The sequence below is a fragment of the Copadichromis virginalis genome, linkage group LG3, assembly GCF_057382275.1.
Source record: "Copadichromis virginalis isolate Kocher_CV1m ecotype Utaka linkage group LG3, C_Virginalis_male_GT1.1, whole genome shotgun sequence".
NCBI lineage: Eukaryota > Metazoa > Chordata > Actinopteri > Cichliformes > Cichlidae > Copadichromis > Copadichromis virginalis.
The window spans coordinates 27,009,721-27,033,557 of record NC_140620.1 but is presented as its reverse complement, the minus strand read 5'-3'; the positions used below and the strand labels follow the sequence as shown (position 1 = coordinate 27,033,557).

The window sequence follows — 23,837 nt, the reverse complement described above, 5'->3', positions numbered from 1 at the left end:
CACGGCACGCAGTGACTGGCCATCCTGAGGTAAAATTGTTTTCAAAAAAGAAGGTGTGCTTCAGTGATGTTCAGCGATTCACACATGCAGGAATCTTTAACGAACCAAGGGACTGCAAAGAATCTGCACTGTGAGCTGTTTTGATTTGGGGAGGGTTTTTAACCAGATCGACGGGAAAAGCCTCGGTTCCTTATTATTGCAAAAGGTGGAGAGAAATTGCTCCTTGTTGCGTTAGTGATTGCAGGATCTTAGAAGCTCAAAGATCTGGGCATAGTGTATAGTACCTCAAGCAGTACGGGTCGGCAGTAATACATCCAGCACCATCATTCTAAACACGGGGGCCCCGCAGGGATGTGTGCTGAGCCCCCTCCTCTTCACTCTGCTGACCCATGACTGCACTCCATCATACAGCTCCAACCTCTTCATCAAGTTTGCGGACGACACAACGGTGGTGGGTCTCATTAGCAACAGGGATGAGACCGACTACAGAAGTGAGGTGAGACGCCTGGCCACGTGGTGTGCTGACAACAATCTCTCTCTGAATGTGGAGAAGACGAAGGAGATTGTTGTGGACTTCAGGAGAATGCACACCCAACATGCTCCTCTGACCATTGACGGAGCGTCTGTGGAGAGAGTGAGCAGCACCAAGTTCTTGGGTGTGCACATCACAGAGGATCTCTCCTGGACGTACAACACCACAGCACTGGCCAAGAAATCACAGCAGCGTCTCTTCTTTCTCCGCAAACTAAGAAGAGCAGGAGCACCAGCCCCCATCATGTACACTTTCTACAGAGGCACCATCGAGAGCATCCTGTCGAGCTGCATCACTGTGTGGTTTGGAACCTGCAATGCGTCCTGTCATAGAACCCTCCAACGCATAGTGAGAGCTGCAGAGAGGATCATTGGTGTCTCTCTCCCCTCCCTCCAGGACATTTACAGCACCCGTCTCACTAAAAAAGCCCTTTGCATAGCGGCTGATCCCACGCACCCAATGCAAAGCTTCTTCAAGCTGCTGCCGTCAGGGAGGAGACTGCGGAGTCTCCGGGCCAGGACCAGCAGACTGAAGGGCAGCTTCATCCATCAGGCTGTCAGGAAGCTTAACTCCCTCCCGATTCTGCCCCCTCTCCCCTCTTCTCCTCCATGGTCTCACTGAACTCTGTCACACACACACACACACACACACACACACACACACACACACACACACACACACACACACACACACACTCTGACTCACTCACTGGCCTGCACCAGTTACCAGTCACTTTGTGGAGCATTGGACTGCCACTACCTCATAAGACTTTGTAGTTACACTATCTCTTACCGTACATTACCAAATCTCCATTTGCACTATTTGCCTATTTGCACTACTCTGCCTGGTTTACACCCAATGTCATTTACCCATTATATTGTATATTGTATAGCTTTCTTCTTATATGTAAATTTGTATTGTATTTATTTAAATTTTTACTTTTTAATTATTTTACCTGCATTTTTTAATCACTCTTATATTTAAATGTTCATTTGCTATTTTATCTAGGGATTGAGAGTAACGTAGTTTCTATTCTCTGTATGTCCTGTACATGTGGCAGAATTGACAATAAAGGTGACTTTGACTTGACTTTGACTTGACTTTGACTAGTATTTTAGCACTTTTGCACCAGTGAAAAGAGGCAGAAAGGCCAGACAGTGGATGTGCTTGTTTGTACAATGGAAGCTGAGTTCAACAAAACATCTAGTGGAGCCATGGGGGGCTTTCCTCTAGGTGATCTGGGTGAAAACAAAATTTTTATGGTATGATTTTTAAGAAAGATGTTGAAAGATAGTTGTGTGAGAAAAGGAGAGATGTCGACAAAGAAAAGAGTTAAATCAACTGATGTGTGTGGGATGAATGAAGAGAAGAGGTGTGTTGAAATGTGGGAAAAGTAGTGTTTTTACTGAATCAGAGAAGGAAAGTGTTAATAAGTAGTGATGAAAATGATATTAAATTAATGTCTTAGTGCGTCAGTTGCAGATGACCACGGAACCTGATCAACCTCCTCCATGAGCACAGCGGCCGGAGCAAAATGATAGATTAACATAATTGGAACCACACCCAACCCGTGCTTTGGCTGCATATTTCACAGCTTCACCTCCATGTACATCTTATCCTCAAAAAGAAACTCTGAGGGTAATCAGTCTCTCCCTGAAGGCAAAATGCAGTTCAAGAGCAACGGCATCGACTTCAAGAATCAACACCAGGTGAACAGACAGCAGCACTGCCCTAAACCTTAAAGGGTTCAGCAGCATGTATAAATACTATGGCAGGTGGAAGCATGCACTCCCAATCACAAGGTGGGAGGTTCACCAGCGACATCACTGTGTGTGAATGGACTTGGGAAGACTGTCTGAGTGACATTTGCCATACTGAGAGTTGAAATGGCAAAGGAAGAGACTAAAAAATGAGGTAAAGCTGAAGAAGAACAGCCCACTGGGCCTCTGGCATGCCACAGATGTGGGAGAGGCAGATAGCAGCAGTGAGAAGTGGAAAGAGAGCATGGAGGAAAAAATGAAGGCTGTTGTTGTTACTGTGAGAGCACGTGAAAATTGGGTTGAAAAATGAGGCCGACTGTCTTGTGGAGGTTGAGAAAGTGTCCGAAGCATTGCAACAAAAGGTTAAAATTTTTTTTACACACACATAAACGGAGAGACATGAGAGAAAGGTAGCTTCCAAGGAAATACCTTTTTGGGGGAGAAACGGGAGCTGGGGAGGAGACAGGCCCTGTTGAATCCGCAGCTCCAATGCACACATGCTAGCCTACTAACACACACACACACACACACACACACACACACACACACACACACACACACACACACACACACACACACACACACACACACACAATGAAGATTACACTCATGAATATGCCCATATCTCTCACTGATGTTCAAGAAGGGAAAATTTAACAGACACTTGTTATCAAGTGTTGAGTTTATCCACTGCTGACAGTTAATTCTCCAGGTTGCAGGAAAACAGTTTAAGTTTTGTAAAAGAGACTGGTATGACCAACCACTGATCAGACAATAAATATAGTTGTCAGTATTGTAAATTCGGAGACACTTTCTGCTGATTGAGCATCAAATAATTGGTTCTGTGATCATAATTAGTGCAACAGTACAGGCCTGAAGAAGAAACTCAAATTCCAGTGATTAAACATTGAAGTGTTAATGGTGAACATTAGTGTTGTATGAACTGTGCAGCTTCTAAAAAAATTTCTCTGTGTATTTAGCAGGTGGAACTTTGCCAGACTTTCCAGGAATTGTGTGATATTCTTTTTTTTTTTTTTTTTTTTTCTTTTTTGTGTCCCGTTTGGATCTTTAGCCATCAGAATTGTTGTCTTAAGGCCAAGAAAGATGCCAAGCGGATTTATTTTACCAAGTGGATCATCATGGCCTTGCCATATTGGTCCATTTGATTGACCTTTAATTATAATTATGAATTTATTTTATTTTCAGTTGCTACAAACGGGACAGACATGACTGGGGGATAGGACAGGGAGAAAGAATGAAAGAAAGAGAGGGAGAGAAAGAAAACCAAAGGGGAGAAGAGACGGTGAGAAGGGGGGGAAGAAAGAAAAAAAAAAAACCCAAAAAAAAAAACACCTGGGTCACCTGTATGGAGAAAAAAAACAGAAGAGAAAGCAAACAACAAAGAGCAACATAATAAAAAAAACGGCACCATCACAATAAACTAGCTAGCAGTAAATATCAGTAGATACTAAGTAATAAACGATATTGTGCAGCACGCAAGATAGACAGCGCACAATGTGCTTTGAGGCAGCAGCCAAGAAAGCTGTAGTCCACGTCTGTAAATACCCGTGTGTACACCTGTGTGCACACCTGTGTGGATCAGCATGCTTGCATTCCAAAGGTTTCTCCATGTAACGATCTGCTAGGGAGTGTGGGGAGCCACAGCCCCGTCCTCCAGGGTATGAAGCAGGTATGGAGGAGATCAAAACTCCAGACATCCAGAGGCCCCCAGAACACAAGAGACCAAGGAAGACCCACAGAGGGGCAGCCGCACCACTGTCCCAGTAAGAGCTGAGGAGAGTCCCAGATGAGGGCTCACTCAGCAGCCGCGGAGCAGAAGCCAGGGGGAGTTGCAGTGACGCGCCCGTGAGCTCCGCCGGCAGCCAGCTGTGCCTGAGTGACCGAGCCCCAGGCCGAGAGGCCGGGGACACCCCACCTCCGAAGTGGCCCGAGCGAGCCCCAGGCTCCAGGCCCCGATAAGCGGCCGCCAAGGAGTGAGCCAGTGTGTACCCGGACGCCCACCCCCAGACACAAAGAACCACCAACGCACCGACACCTGAGGGAGTCCGCCACCGGCAGGGGAAGTGGTGGTGGGTGGAGATAGGCCTCCAAACCTTGGAGGGCCTGAGATTGTGTGATATTTTTGAGCACTTGTGGGCAACCAGTAAATATGATGTTGGGAAAATGAACTGATGTACTGATTCTTAAATCTGATTTCAGACCAAGTAAGCATCAGTACATAATTGACTGCGTAGTGACTGCAGCACATGTCATGGCACCTGAAGTTCTAATCCCTACATCCCATTGTTCTACCAGGGAGCAAAAACTTTTCTGTGATTTATCTGGCAGAGTTTTTGTTTTTTTTAGTACTAGGCTGATCGTGCCAGTTAGTTTTTGGAATTAAAAGCGCTATAAAATAATTTATTAAGAGCAAATATAAGGTGAGCTTCTCCAGATTACAATGGGCTTTGGAGGAAGTTACCTACTTGAGACACTGACCATATTAGATGTAAGAATGAATGCATGTGACTGGACTGATGATGTGGATTAAGTGTGACTGACTTGAAATGGAGACTAAAGGCTGGAACTATTTTAGGATTAGTCACTTCTAATCCCTGATCCACTCCAAACAGTGAAAGAAGGGTGGATGTATGTTTTTTTGTGTATGTGTTTTTGCAGGAGCAGAAGGATGACAGAGACTAGGGAGGAGACTAGGTTCAAATGAGTGTGTGTGGGCCCTGCAGACCCTTCAGCTGCCACTTTTCTGTGTTACTGATTTTTGTGTAAAGGACACTTTGGTTTTACTGGCTGCTTGTTGGTTATGGTATCACACTGTATTATTGTAAACATTACAGTGGGAAAATGTGCATACAATGTGCAAATATACTGAAAACAGTGTTCACAGCAGCAGATTGTTGACTACATGATTTACAGCAGCACCTCTGGAATCTGTTGATCCAAGTCTGACCTCCGGGACACTCCACTGGCTAATGTTGGTTTTCTCTCTAAGGGTTTTTGTGGAGGATTTGGCATCACACAGACAGACATGAGTGAAATAAAGCAGGATGTGCAGTGATTACAAAACATTTTAGAACAAAGTAAGTGACAAGTGAGTGACATTACTTTAGAACAGTCACTGGTTACAGTAGTTTTGAAGAAACATATAGGATGATCCATTTTTTGGGCAAATTACAGGGAGTGCAGAATTATTAGGCAAGTTGTATTTTTGAGGAATAATTTTATTATTGAACAACAACCATGTTCTCAATGAACCCAAAAAACTCATTAATATCAAAGCTGAATGTTTTTGGAAGTAGTTTTTAGTTTGTTTTTAGTTTTAGCTATTTTAGGGGGATATCTGTGTGTGCAGGTGACTATTACTGTGCATAATTATTAGGCAACTTAACAAAAAACAAATATATACCCATTTCAATTATTTATTTTTACCAGTGAAACCAATATAACATCTCCACATTCACAAATATACATTTCTGACATTCAAAAACAAAAGAAAAACAAATCAGCGACCAATATAGCCACCTTTCTTTGCAAGGACACTCAAAAGCCTGCCATCCATGGATTCTGTCAGTGTTTTGATCTGTTCACCATCAACATTGCGTGCAGCAGCAACCACAGCCTCCCAGACACTGTTCAGAGAGGTGTACTGTTTTCCCTCCTTGTAAATCTCACATTTGATGATGGACCACAGGTTCTCAATGGGGTTCAGATCAGGTGAACAAGGTGGCCATGTCATTAGTTTTTCTTCTTTTATACCCTTTCTTGCCAGCCACGCTGTGGAGTACTTGGACGCGTGTGATGGAGCATTGTCCTGCATGAAAATCATGTTTTCTTGAAGGATGCAGACTTCTTCCTGTACCACTGCTTGAAGAAGGTGTCTTCCAGAAACTGGCAGTAGGACTGGGAGTTGAGCTTGACTCCATCCTCAACCCGAAAAGGCCCCACAAGCTCATCTTTGATGATACCAGCCCAAACCAGTACTCCACCTCCACCTTGCTGGCGTCTGAGTCGGACTGGAGCTCTCTGCCCTTTACCAATCCAGCCACGGGCCCATCAAGACTCACTCTCATTTCATCAGTCCATAAAACCTTAGAAAAACCAGTCTTGAGATATTTCTTGGCCCAGTCTTGACGTTTCAGCTTGTGTGTCTTGTTCAGTGGTGGTCGTCTTTCAGCCTTTCTTACCTTGGCCATGTCTCTGAGTATTGCACACCTTTTGTTCTTGCAGGAACAAAAACATAATATTCAAACACGCTTTGCCGAGCTGATCAGCTGTTTGTAACACTTCCCACATTGAAACAGACGTCAGCGCGAACGATCGCATGTCCACCATTTCCTGCCCAAAACCGGAAGTGACGTCATTTTCACGGAAAATGTAGTTTTTTACTTGTAGGCCTTAAGAGCCTATACTGGTGTTTTTATAAGTCATGTTTGACTTTATGCTTTTCTGAATAGTTGCTGGGATGCTTAGAACTCGAATTGCGCTGCTTAAAATAGTTTATTTTGATGCACATGCTGTTTTCTTTGCAAATTTGCATCATAGGATTGTTTTTCGTTTTTCCTGCAGTATATAAAAATTGGTGTATCTCCCCCCCCCCCCCTCTGTCCCCTTCTGGCTGCCTCTGCCTCAATTTTATCCCACAACTTAGACATTCACATTTCTCACACTCTCATAACACATACATATAGGATCTTGGGGGTGGGCACGATACACGGAGTCCAAATTACCATCAGGGTGTACACCTCACCCCTGGCATCGTTGCCCACCTCTCAATTTTGAATACACGTAGACATTGAGGGCTAGCAGGAGGGACTATGCGCTTACCTGCTGCTCTCTGGCAGGTAGCTCCATGCCCTCCTGGGTTTTAAATGCACCTTAGAACACACATGCATCAACACTACAATGAGCGGGTGGAGGGAGGTTTGGAGTCTTCTCTCACCCCCGTCTGACCGCAGTATGGAGTGTGGGGCCTCCCTGCTGCTGCGGAGTCGGGGCGGTCTACCTCTCCCCACCGCAGGGAAAAGGGTAACACCACCTGGGTCTGGGTGCAGTTCCCCCCTCCAGGGGCAAGGGTACCTAGACCCGGTTGGTAGAGTACGCTTGGGGAGTGTGATCGTGTGTACAGCGTCTCTTTATGTCTGTCTCCACGTTGGTTGAGTGTGGAGTAAGTGCATATGAGAGCATGAGGGTGGGAATGGATGTTTGTGTCTGTGTGTGCCTGTATGTTTGTATCTATATGTCAGGTTGGGTATCAGACGCCACCTCTCTGGGGACATCTCAGGCCCTCCAAGGTTTGGAGGCCTATCTCCACCCACCACCACTTCCCCTGCCGGTGGCGGACTCCCTCAGGTGTCGGTGCGTTGGTGGTTCTTTGTGTCTGGGGGTGGGCGTCCGGGTACACACCGGCTCACTCCTTGGCGGCCGCTTATCGGGGCCTGGAGCCTGGGGCTCGCTCGGGCCACTTCGGAGGTGGGGTGCCCCCGGCCTCTCGGCCTGGGGCTCGGTCACTCAGGCACGGCTGGCTGCCGGCGGAGCTCACGGGCGCGTCACTGCAACTCCCCCTGGCTTCTGCTCCGCGGCTGCTGAGTGAGCCCTCATCTGGGACTCTCCTCAGCTCTTACTGGGACAGTGGCGCAGCTGCCCCTCTGTGGGTCTTCCTTGGTCTCTTGTGTTCTGGGGGCCTCTGGATGTCTGGAGTTTTGATCTCCTCCATACCTGCTTCATACCCTGGAGGACGGGGCTGTGGCTCCCCACACTCCCTAGCAGATCGTTACATGGAGAAACCTTTGGAATGCAAGCATGCTGATCCACACAACTGGTGCAGAACGCTGCCGCTCGCCTGTTGACCGGTTCAAAAAAAAGAGACCACATCACTCCGGTTCTCTGCTCTCTCCACTGGCTCCCAGTTGCCTTTAGGATTGATTTTAAAATCTTATTGCTGGCTTTTAAGGTTTTAAATGGCACTGCACCTTCTTACCTGTCAGAACTCCTTAGTACTTATCGCCCCAGGAGATCTTTGAGGTCAGCCGACCTGATGCTTTTAGATGTTCCCAGGTATAAATTAAAGACAAAGGGAGAGAGGGCGTTTGCTGTGGCTGCACCCAGACTGTGGAACAGTTTACCTCCTCACGTCAGACTCTCCAAAAGCCTAGAAACTTTTAAAACCGCTCTTAAAACTCACCTCTTTTCATTGGCTTTTAGAAAGGTTTAATTTATTTGTTTTATATATTTTTATTTTATTTTTATCAGCGAGGTGTTATTACGAAATTGTGTTCTATTGTATTTTATCTGTATTTACTGTACAGCACTTTGGTCAGCCTTGGTTGTTTTTAAATGTGCTCTATAAATAAACTTGACTTGACAGGTGTGCACACAGGTGTACACACGGGTATTCACAGACGCAGACTACAGCTTTCTTGGCTGCTGCCTCAAAGCACATTGTGCGCTGTCTATCTTGCGTGCTGCACAATATCGTTTATTACTTAGTATCTACTGATATTTACTGCTAGCTAGTTTATTGTGATGGTGCCGTTTTTTTTATTATGTTGCTCTTTGTTGTTTGCTTTCTCTTCTGTTTTTTTTCTCCATACAGGTGACCCAGGTGGTTTTTTTTTTTGGTTTTTTTCTTCTTTCTTTCTTCCCCCCCCATCTCTTCTCCCCTTTGGTCTTCTTTCTCTCCCTCTCTTTCTTTCATTCTTTCTCCCTGTCCTATCCCCCAGTCATGTCTGTCCCGTTTGTAGCAACTGAAAATAAAATAAATTCATAATTATAATAAAGGTCAATCAAATGGACCAATATGGCAAGGCCATGATGATCCACTTGGTAAAATAAATCCGCTTGGCATCTTTCTTGGCCTGAAGACAACAATTCTGATGGCTAAAGATCCAAACGGGACACAAAAAAAAAAAAAAAAAAAAAAAAAAAAATTGGTGTATCTCAAAAATAAAACTATGAAGACACTCAAAATAAATTTCCTGTTGTTGTAAACTATTTTTTGCAACTTTTTTGTATTTAAAGTTTTGAGGGATAAGCCTCTTAAATCTCTCCAAGTAGAAATATATGTAAAAAAACCAAAAACGATTTTCAATTTTTTTGTAGTTTATTGCACTTTTTTGCAATTAATGTAGTTACTATGGACTTAATGCATACATATTATTAAAATATGGGCTATAATGGTTGTATTGATGTATAGCAACTTGAAATGCTCCCAAAAATGGCACTACCCATATGGAAAAGATATATATAAATCTTATAAAGTTTTTATCTGTCTTGTATGAAACTTGTATGAAAAGCATACAAGAGTGAAAACACATATAAGATCCCTTGAAAAATTATATAATGAAACTTGTATGTTTTGTATACTTACTAAAAAATATATGAAAGTAATGAGAAAGTGGCCACTTTCATGAGTAAATCATATATGTTTTTACTATTTCTTTTCCATATGGGTACAACATGTAAAAATATAAAGTAAGCTCTGGCGGACTTGGTTCTATGGTAGGTCTTAAAGGGTTAATATTTAAACCTATTTTCTGTACATTCCAGCACATAAAATAAAATGTTTTTTGTGTTTACACTCAGTCTTTCAAAAAGATGCAAGTAAAACACAGCAGAAAATAAATAAAATCAAAGACTAGCTGTCCTGTTTCTCTATTTTCACCTGTAAAGCAGGAGTGTGGTAGGCGGAGGTGTGCTCTGGTGCAAGTGTGCCGCAGCGGTCAGTGGAAGAATCCATGAGTTTCTCTGTGAATTTCCCATTACGTTGTTGTGCACTTGGTGCTTGTTTAGGTGTTTTTTTCGGTGTAAAAAGAAGTTTTCTTCCCATGTACAATAGACGCCAATGTTTTTGTCACTTTTTATGGAATAAAACTTAAAGTAAGGTCAGTAGTTCCACGCTTTAAACGCTACACGCTTATATTCTCTCCCGCACTCTATATATTATCCATTGTTGATCTGCACAATGGATAGCAAGCATGTTGTCACGAACGTCGCACTCGCTTACGTCACTGTCATGAGACATTCTGCTAAAAAAAATCACGGTTTTAGTAACGCAGCGTTCCTACGGGAAAGTAACGGTAATCTAATTACCGTTTTTGCGATAGTAATCCCTTACTTTACTCGTTACTTGAAAAAAGTTATAAGCAACGCGTTACTGCCCATCTCTGCTCATGAGTAATATGTATGGGACTAATATTGTTGGTAATGATGCTCCCATATAGCAGACAGGTCTGGCCCGGATTTGGTGTCAAGCTGGCACTGCTGGCATGGTAAGTTGTATGTCATCCAGATATGGGCCCGGCCTGGTGTAGATGGCACTGTTTATATGATGGCATGCCATATCTGGCCTGAAATAATAAATTGAAATTTTGAGAAAATAAGTCAAAATTTCGAGTTATGGATCCTTTTTTTGTGTGGCAGAAACAGGTTTCCATAGGATATTGATGTTATGTAACAATGATGATAAAAACAATAGAACATAATTTGATTGAGCAAAACCAATTTATTAACAACTATTAGTATAAATAAAACATTCATTCTGTTATCTAGAAACTGGAACCAGCTTTAAATGTGACTAAAATAATGATAAAACAATCAATTCTCTAATCATTGACTAACTGATGAATCACTGCAGCTCCAATATATTGTTGCATTTGACAACCCACTACAGCAACTACAGAATAAAACCACTAACCAGACTGATGACAGATTTCAAACATGCTGAATATGAAGAGTAGTATCATTTAAACTCACATGATTATCAGCCATAAGAACAAATTCAGATTTATATTGATGTAAGGTATATAAATGTAAGTACAGTTTGAATCAGTGCAATATTATTTTCACACATCAATGGACCACTGAACTTCTCAGCTTCTAAAATGTAAAGCGTCATTTAGAAACTACACAAGTACATATAATGGTCAGGGATCAACATGAACCTGTCTTCTCTATTTGACTTTAATCAACTCTGCAGTGGCTCCAGCTGAAAAATAAAGCCAAAGACCAGCATAGAGCGGCTGAGTGAATGTGGTCTGGACTCTGTGGAGGAGAGTCATGGTTTCAGAGACGCTGTAGAAAGACAGAATACCTGCTCTGTGATCCAGGTACACTCCTACTCTGGTGGACGGAGGACCTGAGAGGACAGTTTGGACTTTGTTGTGCCAAAATTTAAAACCATTTGAATCATAACATAATGACCAAGACTTGTCATTGTATCCAAACCCACGTTTTTCGCCCAACCCTGCTCTGCTGATATTCTTGTATGCGACTGCAACGCCAACTCCTCCCCCTCTCCACTCCACCTCCCAGTAACAACGTCCAGTCAGACTCTCTCTACTCAGGACCTGAAACCATCCAGTGAATCTGTCTGGATGATCAGAATAAGACTGTTCTTGTTTCATCAATGTTACTTTTCTGTTCCCCTCAGATAATAACAGATGTGTGTTTGCTGTGTTTGGATCCAGTGTGATTTCATGTGAATATTTTAAGAATCCAGCTCTGGTCTTTGGCTCTGGTGGTGACAGTAAAACATCCACTTCAGTGACTGTCAGTGAGATGTTTGTCCATTCCTCTCTCAGAATGTCCTGTAGTTTATCTCTGGTCTCTGACACAGCTGCTGTCACATCCTCAAAGTAGCTCAGAGGACGAATATTGATGCTGGATGAGTGTGTAGACTCACTGAGTGCTGACAGTGAGGGGTAGTTGTGTAGAAACTGGTTGTGATCCTCTGTGTGTGAGAGCTGCTCCAGCTCGCCGTCTTTCCTCTTCAGCTCAGCGATCTCCTGCTCCAGCTTCTCCTGAAGCTCTTTGACTCGACTCACTTCAGTTTCCTGCTGGGATCTGACCTGCTGCTTCACATCAGAGCTTCTTTTCTGGAGGAGACGGATCAGCTCAGTGAACATCTTCTCACTGTCCTCCACTGCTTTATCAGCAGAGCCACTGATGGCCTCCACCTCCTGTTGAAGCAGCTTCACATCTTTCTCTCGCTCCTGGATTCTCTGCTGGATGTTTAGTCGTCTCACCTCGAGCTCCTTCTGCTTCTCAGTCCTTTCTGCTGCAGCTGGGACTGTTTCACGGCCTTTATGTTCATCCATTGTGCAGAGATAACAGATACTCTGCTGATCAGTACGACAGAAAATCTTCATCACCTCATCATGACGAGAGCAGATGTTGTCCTGGAGCTTCTTGGAGGGGGCCACCAGCTTGTGTTTCTTTAATGGAGCTGCATCATAGTGAGGTTGGAGGTGTTTCTCACAGTAAGAGGCCAGACAGACTAAACAGGACTTGATAGCTTTAATCTTCCTCCCAGTGCAGACATCACAGGCCACATCTTCAGGTCCAGCATAGCAGTGATCAGCTGGAGCAGCTTGGAGTCCAGTCTTCTTCAGCTTCTCTACTAAATTTGCTAACATGATGTTTTTCTCCAGGACAGGCCTCGGTGTGAAAGTCTTCCTGCACTGAGGGCAGCTGTGGATTCCCTTCCTGTCCTCTTCATCCCAGAAACTTTTAATACAGTTCATGCAGTAGCTGTGTCCACAGGCTGTAGCCACCGGATCCTTCAGTAGATCCAAACAGATGGAACAAGAGAAGGTTTCTCGGTCCAGCTGAACTCCTTTCTGTGCCATTTCTCCTCTCAGTGTCAGTGACTGTGTGAGTTTCTCTTCCTTATAACTGAAACTATTCTGATCTCTGATCTCAACAACATGTGTTTCTGCAGTGAATGGAGCCTGTCAGCTCTTACATGTCACCACATGTTGGTTACACCCATCTTCAAAGTGCAGATCTGAAGGTAAGGGAACGAGGAAACACATGGACAGAGAGGAGGTGATGTGTTTAAGAGCAGGAAAAAGAGGGAGGGTTATCAGGTTGTGCTTCATTCCAGGAAGAGGAGCAGTTAGAGAGCGATACTGTGTGTTTAACTTTCGTTTTATTTTCTGCTTACTTCAGTTTTTAAGCTTATTAACCCTTTCTTCTACAGAAATGAATTTAAAAAATCCAGTATCAATGAACACTGGACATAAATGTCTCATGGTTTTAGTCACATGACCAGATTCTAAACCTGTAACTGTCAGAGTCTGCTGCATTAATGAAAGCATATATATAGCATGGATATTGTGGCGAACTCAGACAAGGAGGAGAGGGAGGTATTGTTTGGTCTTGCTTCCCGTGAGCTAGCCAGGGAGCACAGCTGTTTATTAACATTTGCAGAAGAACACTGCCGCTAGCTAACTGCTCAGCGCGGCAACAACAACGACAACACACAGGGCGCCCTCTGACCCCGGAAGGACACACCGTCACATAAACAAAACATAACTGTACAAACAGAACCCCGAACAGCCCTGACCCGCTACATAGCCCCCACCTAAAGTGTCAGTCGTCCTTGACGACCCCATTACCCCACACAAAGTCCTGCAAATGTCCAGGTGCCTTCTTTTGCCGCACCAGCCGGTCACGACCGGTGGGGGAAAAGTCACTCGGGTCAGAACGTGGGGTGCCACCATCATCCCCTGCCCCGGCGTCTGCCGGAGCGAGCGGTCGGTACGGTGAGAGCCTGTCCCGGTGCAACACCACCATGCGCCCCGGGCCCGGCATGCGGATACGGTACACCACGTCTGTTAGCCGCTCCACGACCTCTGCCGGCCCTTGCCAGTGACTGCAGAATTTGGGGGACACTCCTCTCTTGCGAACCGGGCAGTACACCCAAACCTTGTCGCCAGGCATGAAAACCCCCCCTCGGCACTTGGTGTCGTAGGCTCTTTTCTGTCGTACTCTGGCGCTGGCCTGGGCCTGGCGGGTGTAGTCATGAACCACCTGCAGCCGCTCCCTCAGCCTCCTGTAGTAGTCCATCTCTGGCCCACCATCAATCTCCGGCTCGGGGGGGGACCCGAACACCAGATCCACAGGTGTCCGGAGCTCCCGTCCAAACATCAGAGCAGCAGGTGTGCACTGGCTGGACTCCTGCACCGCAGTCCAATACGACCAAAGGACCAGAGGCAGATATCGGTCCCAATCCCGCTGGTGGCGGCTGGTGAGAATGGCGAGCTGGGTGGCCAGCGTGCGGTTGAAGCGCTCAACCAAGCCATCGCTTTGTGGGTGGAGCGGTGTGGTTCTCGTCTTCTCCACCCCCAGTCGCCGGCAGATCTACCCGAAGACCTTCGATTCGAAGTTACGCACCTGGTCACTGTGGAGCTCAGCCGGCACCCCAAAACGGGTGAACATCTCCTCCACCAGCTACTTGGCCGTTGTCGTTGCGCTCTGGTCCGGCACTGCGTAGGCCTCTGGCCACTTCGTGAAATAGTCCATAGCCACCAACACATACCGGTTCCCTGACTCTGTGACGGGGAAAGGCCCTAGGACGTCCACTCCCACTCTTTCCATTGGGGCCCCCACCAGGTACTGCTGAAGGGGGGCAGTGGATCGTTGGTTTGGGCCCTTCTGTGCCGTGCAGGTGTCACAGCAGTGCACATGAAGTTCCACATCCCGTGGCCAGTAGAACCGTCCCCTGAGGCGGCGGAGAGGTTTGGCGTTCCCATTGTGTCCTGCCCCCACCGAGCCGTGGACCAGCTCAAGCACCTGCGACCGCAGCGACCGAGGCACCAACAGCTGCAGGAGATCTCTGCCCTGACCGGGGGCCCGCCATCTCCGGTACAGGAGGCCGTCGTGGGTCTCCAGATTGTTGTGCTGGGAGTAGTAGGCCTTCACCAGGCGGGGCATTGCGCCGCCTCCAGCCAGGCCCCCACCTGAACCAACGTCGCGTCGGCCTCCTGCTCCCGCTTCAGCTGCTGCGTTGTCAATGGGAGCCACCCTCCTCCGCCGGCTGTGGCCTGAGCAGTAGCCACCCCCAGCACCTCCTTGAGGGGTTGAGCCGCAGCCCAGCTCGTCGGATGGCACTCAAGACCTTGCTCAGGTGAGACAGTGCACTGTTGAAGTCGCCACCGTGCACCAACAGGTCATCCAGGTACACAACGCAGCGGCTACGAGGGATATCCATGAGCACCCTCTCCATCAGCCTCTCAAACGTCGCTGGCGCATTGCAGAGCCCAAATGGTATGATCCTGAACTGCCACAGCCCCTGTCCAATGGTGAATGCAGTCTTAGGCCTTGCATCGGGGGCTAGCTCCACCTGCCAGTAACCGCTGCGTAGGTCGAGGGAGCTGAACCAACTGGAGCCGGTAACGTAATCTAGGGCCTCATCGATCCGCGGCAGCGGGTACGAGTCCTTCTTGGTGACTGCATTGAGACGGCGAAAGTCCACGCAGAACCTCGGGCTGCCATCCTTCTTCCCCACCAGAACCACGGGTGCCGCCCATGGGCTATTGGACGGCTCGATCACCCCAGCCGCAGTCATCTCACGGATCTTCTCTTCCGCTACCTGCCGTTTTGAGAGAGGCAGCCGGTGTGGACGCAGACGGATGGGCTGAGCAGAGCCGGTGTCGATGGTGTGCTGGACCAGACTCGTCTGCCTACAGTCTTTGTCACTGGCGGCAAAGATGTCCACATTCTGCCTGCTGGTTAGGTTGCGAGGTGAGCACCGGCTTGGCCCTTTCAGCCTCAAGGAGCGCCTCACGGAGGGTCTGAGGCATGGCCAGGCGGACGTGTTGGCGTAGTCGCTCTGGGAAAAGTCCTTGCAGAAAAGCATGCAGGCTAAGCTCCTCACGGGCTGCTGCTGGAAACTCCGGGTAGCCACGACGAGCAACACGTCTGCTGCAAAGGTGCCCAGGCTCTCCCCCGGTTGACGGCTCCGGTTGGTCAGCTGCTCTCTGCTTTGATCAGTGGAGTGCCGCTGCCCGAATCGCCTCTCGAGTGCCGCGGTGAGGGCCTGGAGCTCATGCTGCTCTGCCGGGGCTAGGTCAAGGAGTATCTGCAGTGCATCTCCCTCTAATGCTAGCGCTAGGTGTGTAGCAGTCTCCTCTTCGCTCCAGCCACTATGTCTGGCCACTATGAGGTAGGGCTCTAGCGGGGTTAGCCCATTGTATTTCGGTACCTTAACTGGCGTGGTAGGCATGACTGCTCGCGGTTGGGGGCTCGGCATGTGGGTCAACAGAGGTAGCCCATGAAGCATCGCCCTAGCATCTGTCGCGACGGGCCACCGCCGCGGTGCGCTCGCGCCATCGGGACCCGTCGGGGGACTTACATGGCCACTCACATCCTCTCTCTTCAATCGCCCGTTTCCCAAGCGGGGAATGTTCTCCTCGACAGCTTGCTCCAGCCTCTGAATGTCTCTCTCCATTACGACGAGGGTGAGCTATCCCACTTCTGACACCAATGTGGCGAACTCAGATAAGGAGGAGATGGAGGTATCGTTTGGTCTTGCTTCCCGTGAGCTAGCCAGGGAGCACAGCCGTTTATTAACATTTGCAGAAGAACACTGCCGCTAGCTAACTGCTCAGCGCGGCAACAACAACGACAACACACAGGGCGCCCTCTGACCCCGGAAGGACACACCGTCACAGCGAGAGGGCGTCACCCATCACTATGGCAACATAAACAAAACATAACTGTACAAACAGAACCCCGACAGCCCTGACCCGCTACAATATGTTAGCAGACATATTGTTGTTGTCCAATGTTGTTTTTTTATGTTGCTGTAACAAGATGAGGGCTGATAAATGCCACTGCACTGCTTTGAACAGCATAAAGTCAGCAGAGTCTGCACATATAATTACAGATATTTCTGCAAAAAGTCAAAAGAATCCTGCATTATCTTTTGGTTTTGCATTTATAATACCTGCTGCAAGAGAAATAACCATGTTCTTTATATAAAAATAACAACTAACTTTTCTGGCACAACTTCACCTACTTCCAAAGTTCATAGAGAAGTCAAAGATCTGATGACTTGAAGACTCCAGCGACACTTACAGTATTAAGGAACAGTTTTATTAAGTGACCAACACGTTTTGGCTTGTGGCCACGCGTATCAAAATAAAGAGTTCTGTGCTTAAATAATGAATTTAATAAAGTGATTTTCAAAATGCTTTTTAAAATGGCGATTCCACTCCTCATGTCAAAATCCATTTCCCTTTCCTGTTCGCTCAGGGATTAACATTTGGATTAGCAGTTGGAAAAACAACTTCATTTTAAAAATCCTGCGGCTATTCAAATTAGCTACACCGTGGGATGTAAGGAGCTCTCTGATTGGTTGGTCAGACACAGGCTGTCTGCCAGCCTGGATTTTTCTAGCTCATAGCTTCGCCCTGCTAAGAAGCGTGTGCTTGTACAAAGGCCGTTCAGCCTCAGGATTTACACTCGGCTCGACACGGATATGTGAAGAATGAAGGGACCCTGCAGCGAAACGGAGAGCGCAACCTCTGACTGAGTGCCCGTTTACGCAGTCTGACCACCTGTGAAGGTAACGTGCTATCATGGGTAACACTAGCATCACTGCACATAGCCCCGTTATTTTAAGGTCACCTTAGCTTATGAAATTTTTACGTCGCAGTTGTACGATGTTTGTATGTTTTGTAAGCTGATGTGCTCTTCACAAATAAAGCTTTCGTTTTTCATGATGTATATTGTATTAATAATTAAATTTCATTATCTGTGTCTTTACCACACATTTCCCACACAGATGTAGATACTGTAGGTTCAGTGAATGCTTAAATTGCACTGATTAGAATATACTGGACATTCAAAGCTAAGATTCAGCGCACTGTGTTAGAGGCTGGGATTTGATGAATTCATCAAATATACAACCTTTGTCGCAGCTGTAGCTATGGAACGCCAGGACTGCCATAATGAATTAATTAAATACACCATGAAATTATTAATTAAATGTGGCAATAATGAATTAAAATTGGAAATAATTAATTAAATAAATATTTTTGACACATTTAATTAGTTATTTATTTATTTCACATCTCACAGCGCAGGCCCCGGCACACAGCTGCCATAACCCCCGCAGTACACTGACTTCATTTACTGAGGTTATATTTATCGGGTTTTTACTTCCTGATGTTTGTATGTGTCATACCTGTTCCAGTCGCCAATTCTGAATTATAACTAACATTAAAAACCTTTTTAAGGAGGAGAGAGAGCAAATAAATCCAGGGACATTGGACAGCCGGTGCTCGACATTGCGTTATATGGAGCACCCAGTTAAACTGTGACTATCACCAGGTAATGTGGGTGTGTTTCTTGAATTAGCAGCAGGTGTTAAACAACTGCTGACAGGTGAGGAGGAGGATGCATGCAGGTAACCTGAGGGCCTATTCAGCTGATCGCTGGTGTCGTGAGAAAAATGTCAGCTCGTTCTTTATGTTACAGAAGCACAGAGACACAAGACCAGGCGGAAAGAGACAATCGTTTGGTGAAAATGAGAATCTGCAAATGCAACATGTGGAACACGGAGAGTGGAATATGTAAACAAACCGGTTAACGTAACTCCCCCCCCCAAAAAAAGAAACCAAAAAAACAGTTAAGAGAACTGCCCAGCCAGGCAAGATAAACTTTACTCGTCACGATGAGACGTCTTCCCTGTCTCTGTCAGTCCCTGCATCCTTAAATGTCTCCAGTTGTCCCGAGTTCTCTCTGACCGTCTCCTTGGTGCATTTAAACCCCTGTTCCTCCCTGTCCTTGTCTTTGGTTGTCCTCATCTCTGTTATCAGTCATCATAATTTTACCAAGTCTGCAAATTTCTTTATTAAATCATAAGATTCTTAAATTCATTGAGTCTCTCTGTGCCGGGGTCCTCGTCACATAACATGACATCACTGTTTTGTACATTTTAACACAATTTAATCCCCACATTTGTGAAAGAAAAACAAAACACTTTTTGAAAAGTCTGAAACAAAACCATCAAATCTGATAAAGGTTATTTAAATGCTGCAAAAGAAGAATGGATTGGAATAAAAAAAAATACATATCCTAACCTTAATTACTGGGGGAGAATAATGAATGATGATCAGTGAGTAAAAAGTAAACTGAGTGCATTTTTTGGACAGAGATTCACTTTTAATGTGTATGTATAATATAATACAGATACATAAAAAATACAGTCCAAAAATAGGAGAGTCCTTATAATGTACAAATGTACAAAATATTAATTAAAAAATAATAAAAATGGAGGCAAATTTGCCTAGGGTACAATGTATACTATGTATAGAAAGATCTTTAATGCAGCTACTACTATGGCTCTATGAAAGATTTTTTTCTTTTATTTTAACCTATATTGTTGGAAAGGCTGTCAGCTGTGTGTGGGGGGGGGGGGGGGGGGGGGGGGAGGGCCCTTGTGGCGAGAGAGCACAGTTGCACTATTGAGCACATGTTCCAGTGATCAGAGTTGGAGCTAACACATAGCAAGAGCCGCCTGGCAGACTGACTCTGCAGGGGATGTCTACACAAGGTGTGAGTCGTGTGCGTCGCTAAAGAACTGTGAGTAGACGTGGAGCCATGCCTGAAAAGGACAGTTTTAGTCTTTTATGCCAATTAGACATTTAGTGGATGTAGAAGTGCAATGTGTATCGACCTGTTCGCTATGTGGCTAGTTCATGCTACTAATGCTACCTGTTATGCTACATACCTGCTAGCTGTAAATTAAACGATTTGGTGTTTGTGATATATTGTTGTTGGGTGTATTGGCAATCAATGTCATGTACTGTAAGGGTTTGGGAGTAGTGTATGAAACTCGTGCATGTAGATGTTCATATAGGAATTCCCATTTGTAGTTCTGGTTAGATTCGAAGAACGCTAATGCATCATAATTCATGACTTAGATGTTTATTACATTCAGTATTCTGTATATGTTCTGTTCACAGACCACACACACCCACACCCCTCACCACTCTGTAAGCCTGCGGTTCCATTACTGTGTTGCTGTACTGTGCTGTTAAGCTGAGGAATCACAGTAAAGATGGTATAACCTTTATCTGTGCGTCCTGTGTGTTCTGACCGACACCCCAAGGTGAACACCACTGCTATTCAGCCAACGCCTATACAGTCCTGGGTTCAACCCAAATTAACATATATCATTTTGAAATCTTTTATTATGCACATATGTGAATAATAAAAGATTGTTATTGTTTGAACGTGATCGAGCACTGGCTTAATTGAGTGGCAGAGGTTGGACCTCGGGCGTTGAACGCTTCTTAAGACGTCGAAATTGTGTAGGGAACACGGCAGAAAATAGGTGTGTCTAAGAAATAATGTTTGTATGTAGGTGGTTGAGGTAGTAATTGTGTTAATTGTACTATTGCGGAGAAAATACAGGGAGTGCAGAATTATTAGGCAAGTTGTATTTTTGAGGAATAATTTTATTATTGAACAACAACCATGTTCTCAATGAACCCAAAAAACTCATTAATATCAAAGCTGAATGTTTTTGGAAGTAGTTTTTAGTTTGTTTTTAGTTTTAGCTATTTTAGGGGGATATCTGTGTGTGCAGGTGACTATTACTGTGCATAATTATTAGGCAACTTAACAAAAAACTATTATATACCCATTTCAATTATTTATTTTTACCAGTGACACCAATATAACATCTCCACATTCACAAATATACATTTCTGACATTCAAAAACAAAACAAAAACAAATCAGCGACCAATATAGCCACCTTTCTTTGCAAGGACACTCAAAAGCCTGCCATCCATGGATTCTGTCAGTGTTTTGATCTGTTCACCATCAACATTGCGTGCAGCAGCAACCACAGCCTCCCAGACACTGTTCAGAGAGGTGTACTGTTTTCCCTCCTTGTAAATCTCACATTTGATGATGGACCACAGGTTCTCAATGGGGTTCAGATCAGGTGAACAAGGTGGCCATGTCATTAGTTTTTCTTCTTTTATACCCTTTCTTGCCAGCCACGCTGTGGAGTACTTGGACGCGTGTGATGGAGCATTGTCCTGCATGAAAATCATGTTTTTCTTGAAGGATGCAGACTTCTTCCTGTACCACTGCTTGAAGAAGGTGTCTTCCAGAAACTGGCAGTAGGACTGGGAGTTGAGCTTGACTCCATCCTCAACCTGGAAAGGCCCCACAAGCTCATCTTTGATGATACCAGCCCAAACCAGTACTCCACCTCCACCTTGCTGGCGTCTGAGTCAGACTGGAGCTCTCTGCCCTTTACCAATCCAGCCACAGGCCCATCCATCTGGCCCATCAAGACTCACTCTCATTTCATCAGTCCATAAAACCTTAGAAAAACCAGTCTTGAGATATTTCTTGGCCCAGTCTTGACGTCTCAGCTTGTGTGTCTTGTTCAGTGGTGGTCGTCTTTCAGCCTTTCTTACCTTGGCCATGTCTCTGAGTATTGCACACCTTGTGCTTTTGGGCACTCCAGTGATGTTGCAGCTCTGAAATATGGCCAAACTGGTGGCAAGTGGCATCTTGGCAGCTGCACGCTTGACTTTTCTCAGTTCATGGGCAGTTATTTTGCGCCTTGGTTTTTCCACACGCTTCTTGCGACCCTGTTGACTATTTTGAATGAAACGCTTGATTGTTCGATGATCACGCTTCAGAAGCTTTGCAATTTTGAGACTGCTGCATCCCTCTGCAAGATATCTCACTATTTTTGACTTTTCGGAGCCTGTCAAGTCCTTCTTTTGACCCATTTTGCCAAAGGAAAGGAAGTTGCCTAATAATTATGCACACCTGATATAGGGTGTTGATGTCATTAGACCACACCCCTTCTCATTACAGAGATGCACATCACCTAATATGCTTAATTGGTAGTAGGCTTTCGAGCCTATACAGCTTGGAGTAAGACAACATGCATGAAGAGGATGATGTGGACAAAATACTCATTTGCCTAATAATTCTGCACTCCCTGTAGATGTGTGTTGAGTTCTGTCAAGTTAGTGTAAAAGTAGAAAATACCAAGGTAGAGAAAGGAAGTGAGGTGTGTGATTGCAGCGAGTGCTGAATAGAGGAAGTGATACAACCAGCTGTCAGGGGTGACTGAGAGACTTTGAGGAATGAAAGGGTGTAGAAACTGAGGAAATAGAGTGACGTGGAGAGTGTGTGTGTGTGTAAGATGCGCTGTGTGTGTGTGTGTGTGTGTGTGTGTGTGTAACAACAGGAAGTAAGAGTGTCTGCATGCACTCTGAAGAAAATTGGCTGATGTGAGTGGAATGAATGATGAGAGTGAGACGTTTTAAAATGTGGATAGAAGTGATGAAAATGACATTAAATAAATGTCTTAGTGTGTTAGTACAGGTAACCACAGACCTGGATCAACTTACTTCACGAGCACAGTGGCTGGAGCAAAATGATAGATTAACATAATTGAAACCATACCCAGGCCATGTTTTGGCTGAAATTCCACAGCTTTACCTACATGTGCATTTTATCCTGGAAAGAAGCTTCAAGGATGGTCAATCTCTCCCTGAAGAGCAACAGCGGACCCTTCAGAGTTTTAGGTCAGTGGTGCTCTCTGTTGAACAGAGAGCACCACTGACCTAAAACTCTGAAGGGTCCAGCAGCATGTACAAATACCATCGTGGATGGTAGCATGGGCTCTTAGTCTACGTTCTGTTAAGAAATAAATATATATTCTTAATGCTTATTTGCTGATTAGATTGTTTTATGAGAGGCCCAGACTTCAGTGTAAAACTTGGTTGCAGGCTGACAGGAAACTGCATGCTTTTGCAGAAAATAGGAGCTGCAGGCAGAAAGTGAAACTAAGTAGAGTGTTTGATCGAAACTTAAAGTGTGTGTGATGTCTAGAGGAAGAATATAAATAATCAGGCTTCCTGTTTTCTGCTTGAGACTTGAGCTGGCGTTGCTGGGTGTGCTAAGTAGGGATGGTTATCGTTTAGGTTTTATCCGATACCGGTGCCAAACCGGTACTTTTGAAACGGTGCCGGTGCTCAAACGGTGCTCAAACCGGTGCTTAAAGAATGGAGAACACAAAATTGGTCCAAAAACCTCTCATGTTCAGGTGGTTTTTTTGTAAAAAGATAACAATGTTAGCCTTTTCTGCAGCTGTGGGGCATATATGGTATCACTCTTGGCTGGAAGCAGTGCTTAAACAATGGAAAAAACACAAACTTTGTCCAAAAACCTCATGTTTAGCTGTTTCCCTCTTTTTCTTTGGTCATTTTAGCCTTTTTGGCCAGGGTGAAGGGAGCATCTGCCATCAAACAAGAAGACAGCTGCATGTAGCTATGATGATGTTTGCTAGTTCACCTTACATGCATTAATTTAATAACGTGGTTAGCCTACTCAACGTAAATTGCACCCGAACAACATTAAGCTACTCACGCAGAGAAGAACGGCTGCTGCTGCCGTCATCATCCGTCATCACTACATCACTACACTGGCAGGGCTAGGGGCCAGGACTCTCCTCTTCGTGTTTTTGGGGGATGTTGCTAACTCCGGGTCCGATAACAGGCAACCCACCCGCAGTAGATGTGCTAGGTGTGAGGTCTCGCAGCAAGCTATCAAATACGGCGCATTTCTCGGCTTTTTAAAAAAACGCTGTGCGTCGCCAGGTGTTTCATCGGATTTGAGGTGTTATCTCCTTTGACAGTATCACAGTATCAGCTTAAAGCACTTGTTGCAGGCTGCTGAGTTTGCATATTTTGCTGTGAA

The 23,837-nt window shown here is 45.3% G+C and overlaps 1 protein-coding gene across 1 annotated transcript; it reads right to left on the bottom strand.

Moving 5' to 3' along the window:
• Positions 1–10,851: 10,851 nt before the first annotated feature.
• On the bottom strand, positions 10,852–12,967 carry LOC146713757 (tripartite motif-containing protein 16-like). The gene has a single exon (XM_085450088.1). It carries the CDS (start codon positions 12,933–12,935, stop codon positions 11,259–11,261), a length of 1,677 nt encoding a protein of 558 aa, XP_085306214.1. The 5' UTR covers positions 12,936–12,967; the 3' UTR covers positions 10,852–11,258.
• Between the last annotated feature and the right edge of the window lie 10,870 nt (positions 12,968–23,837).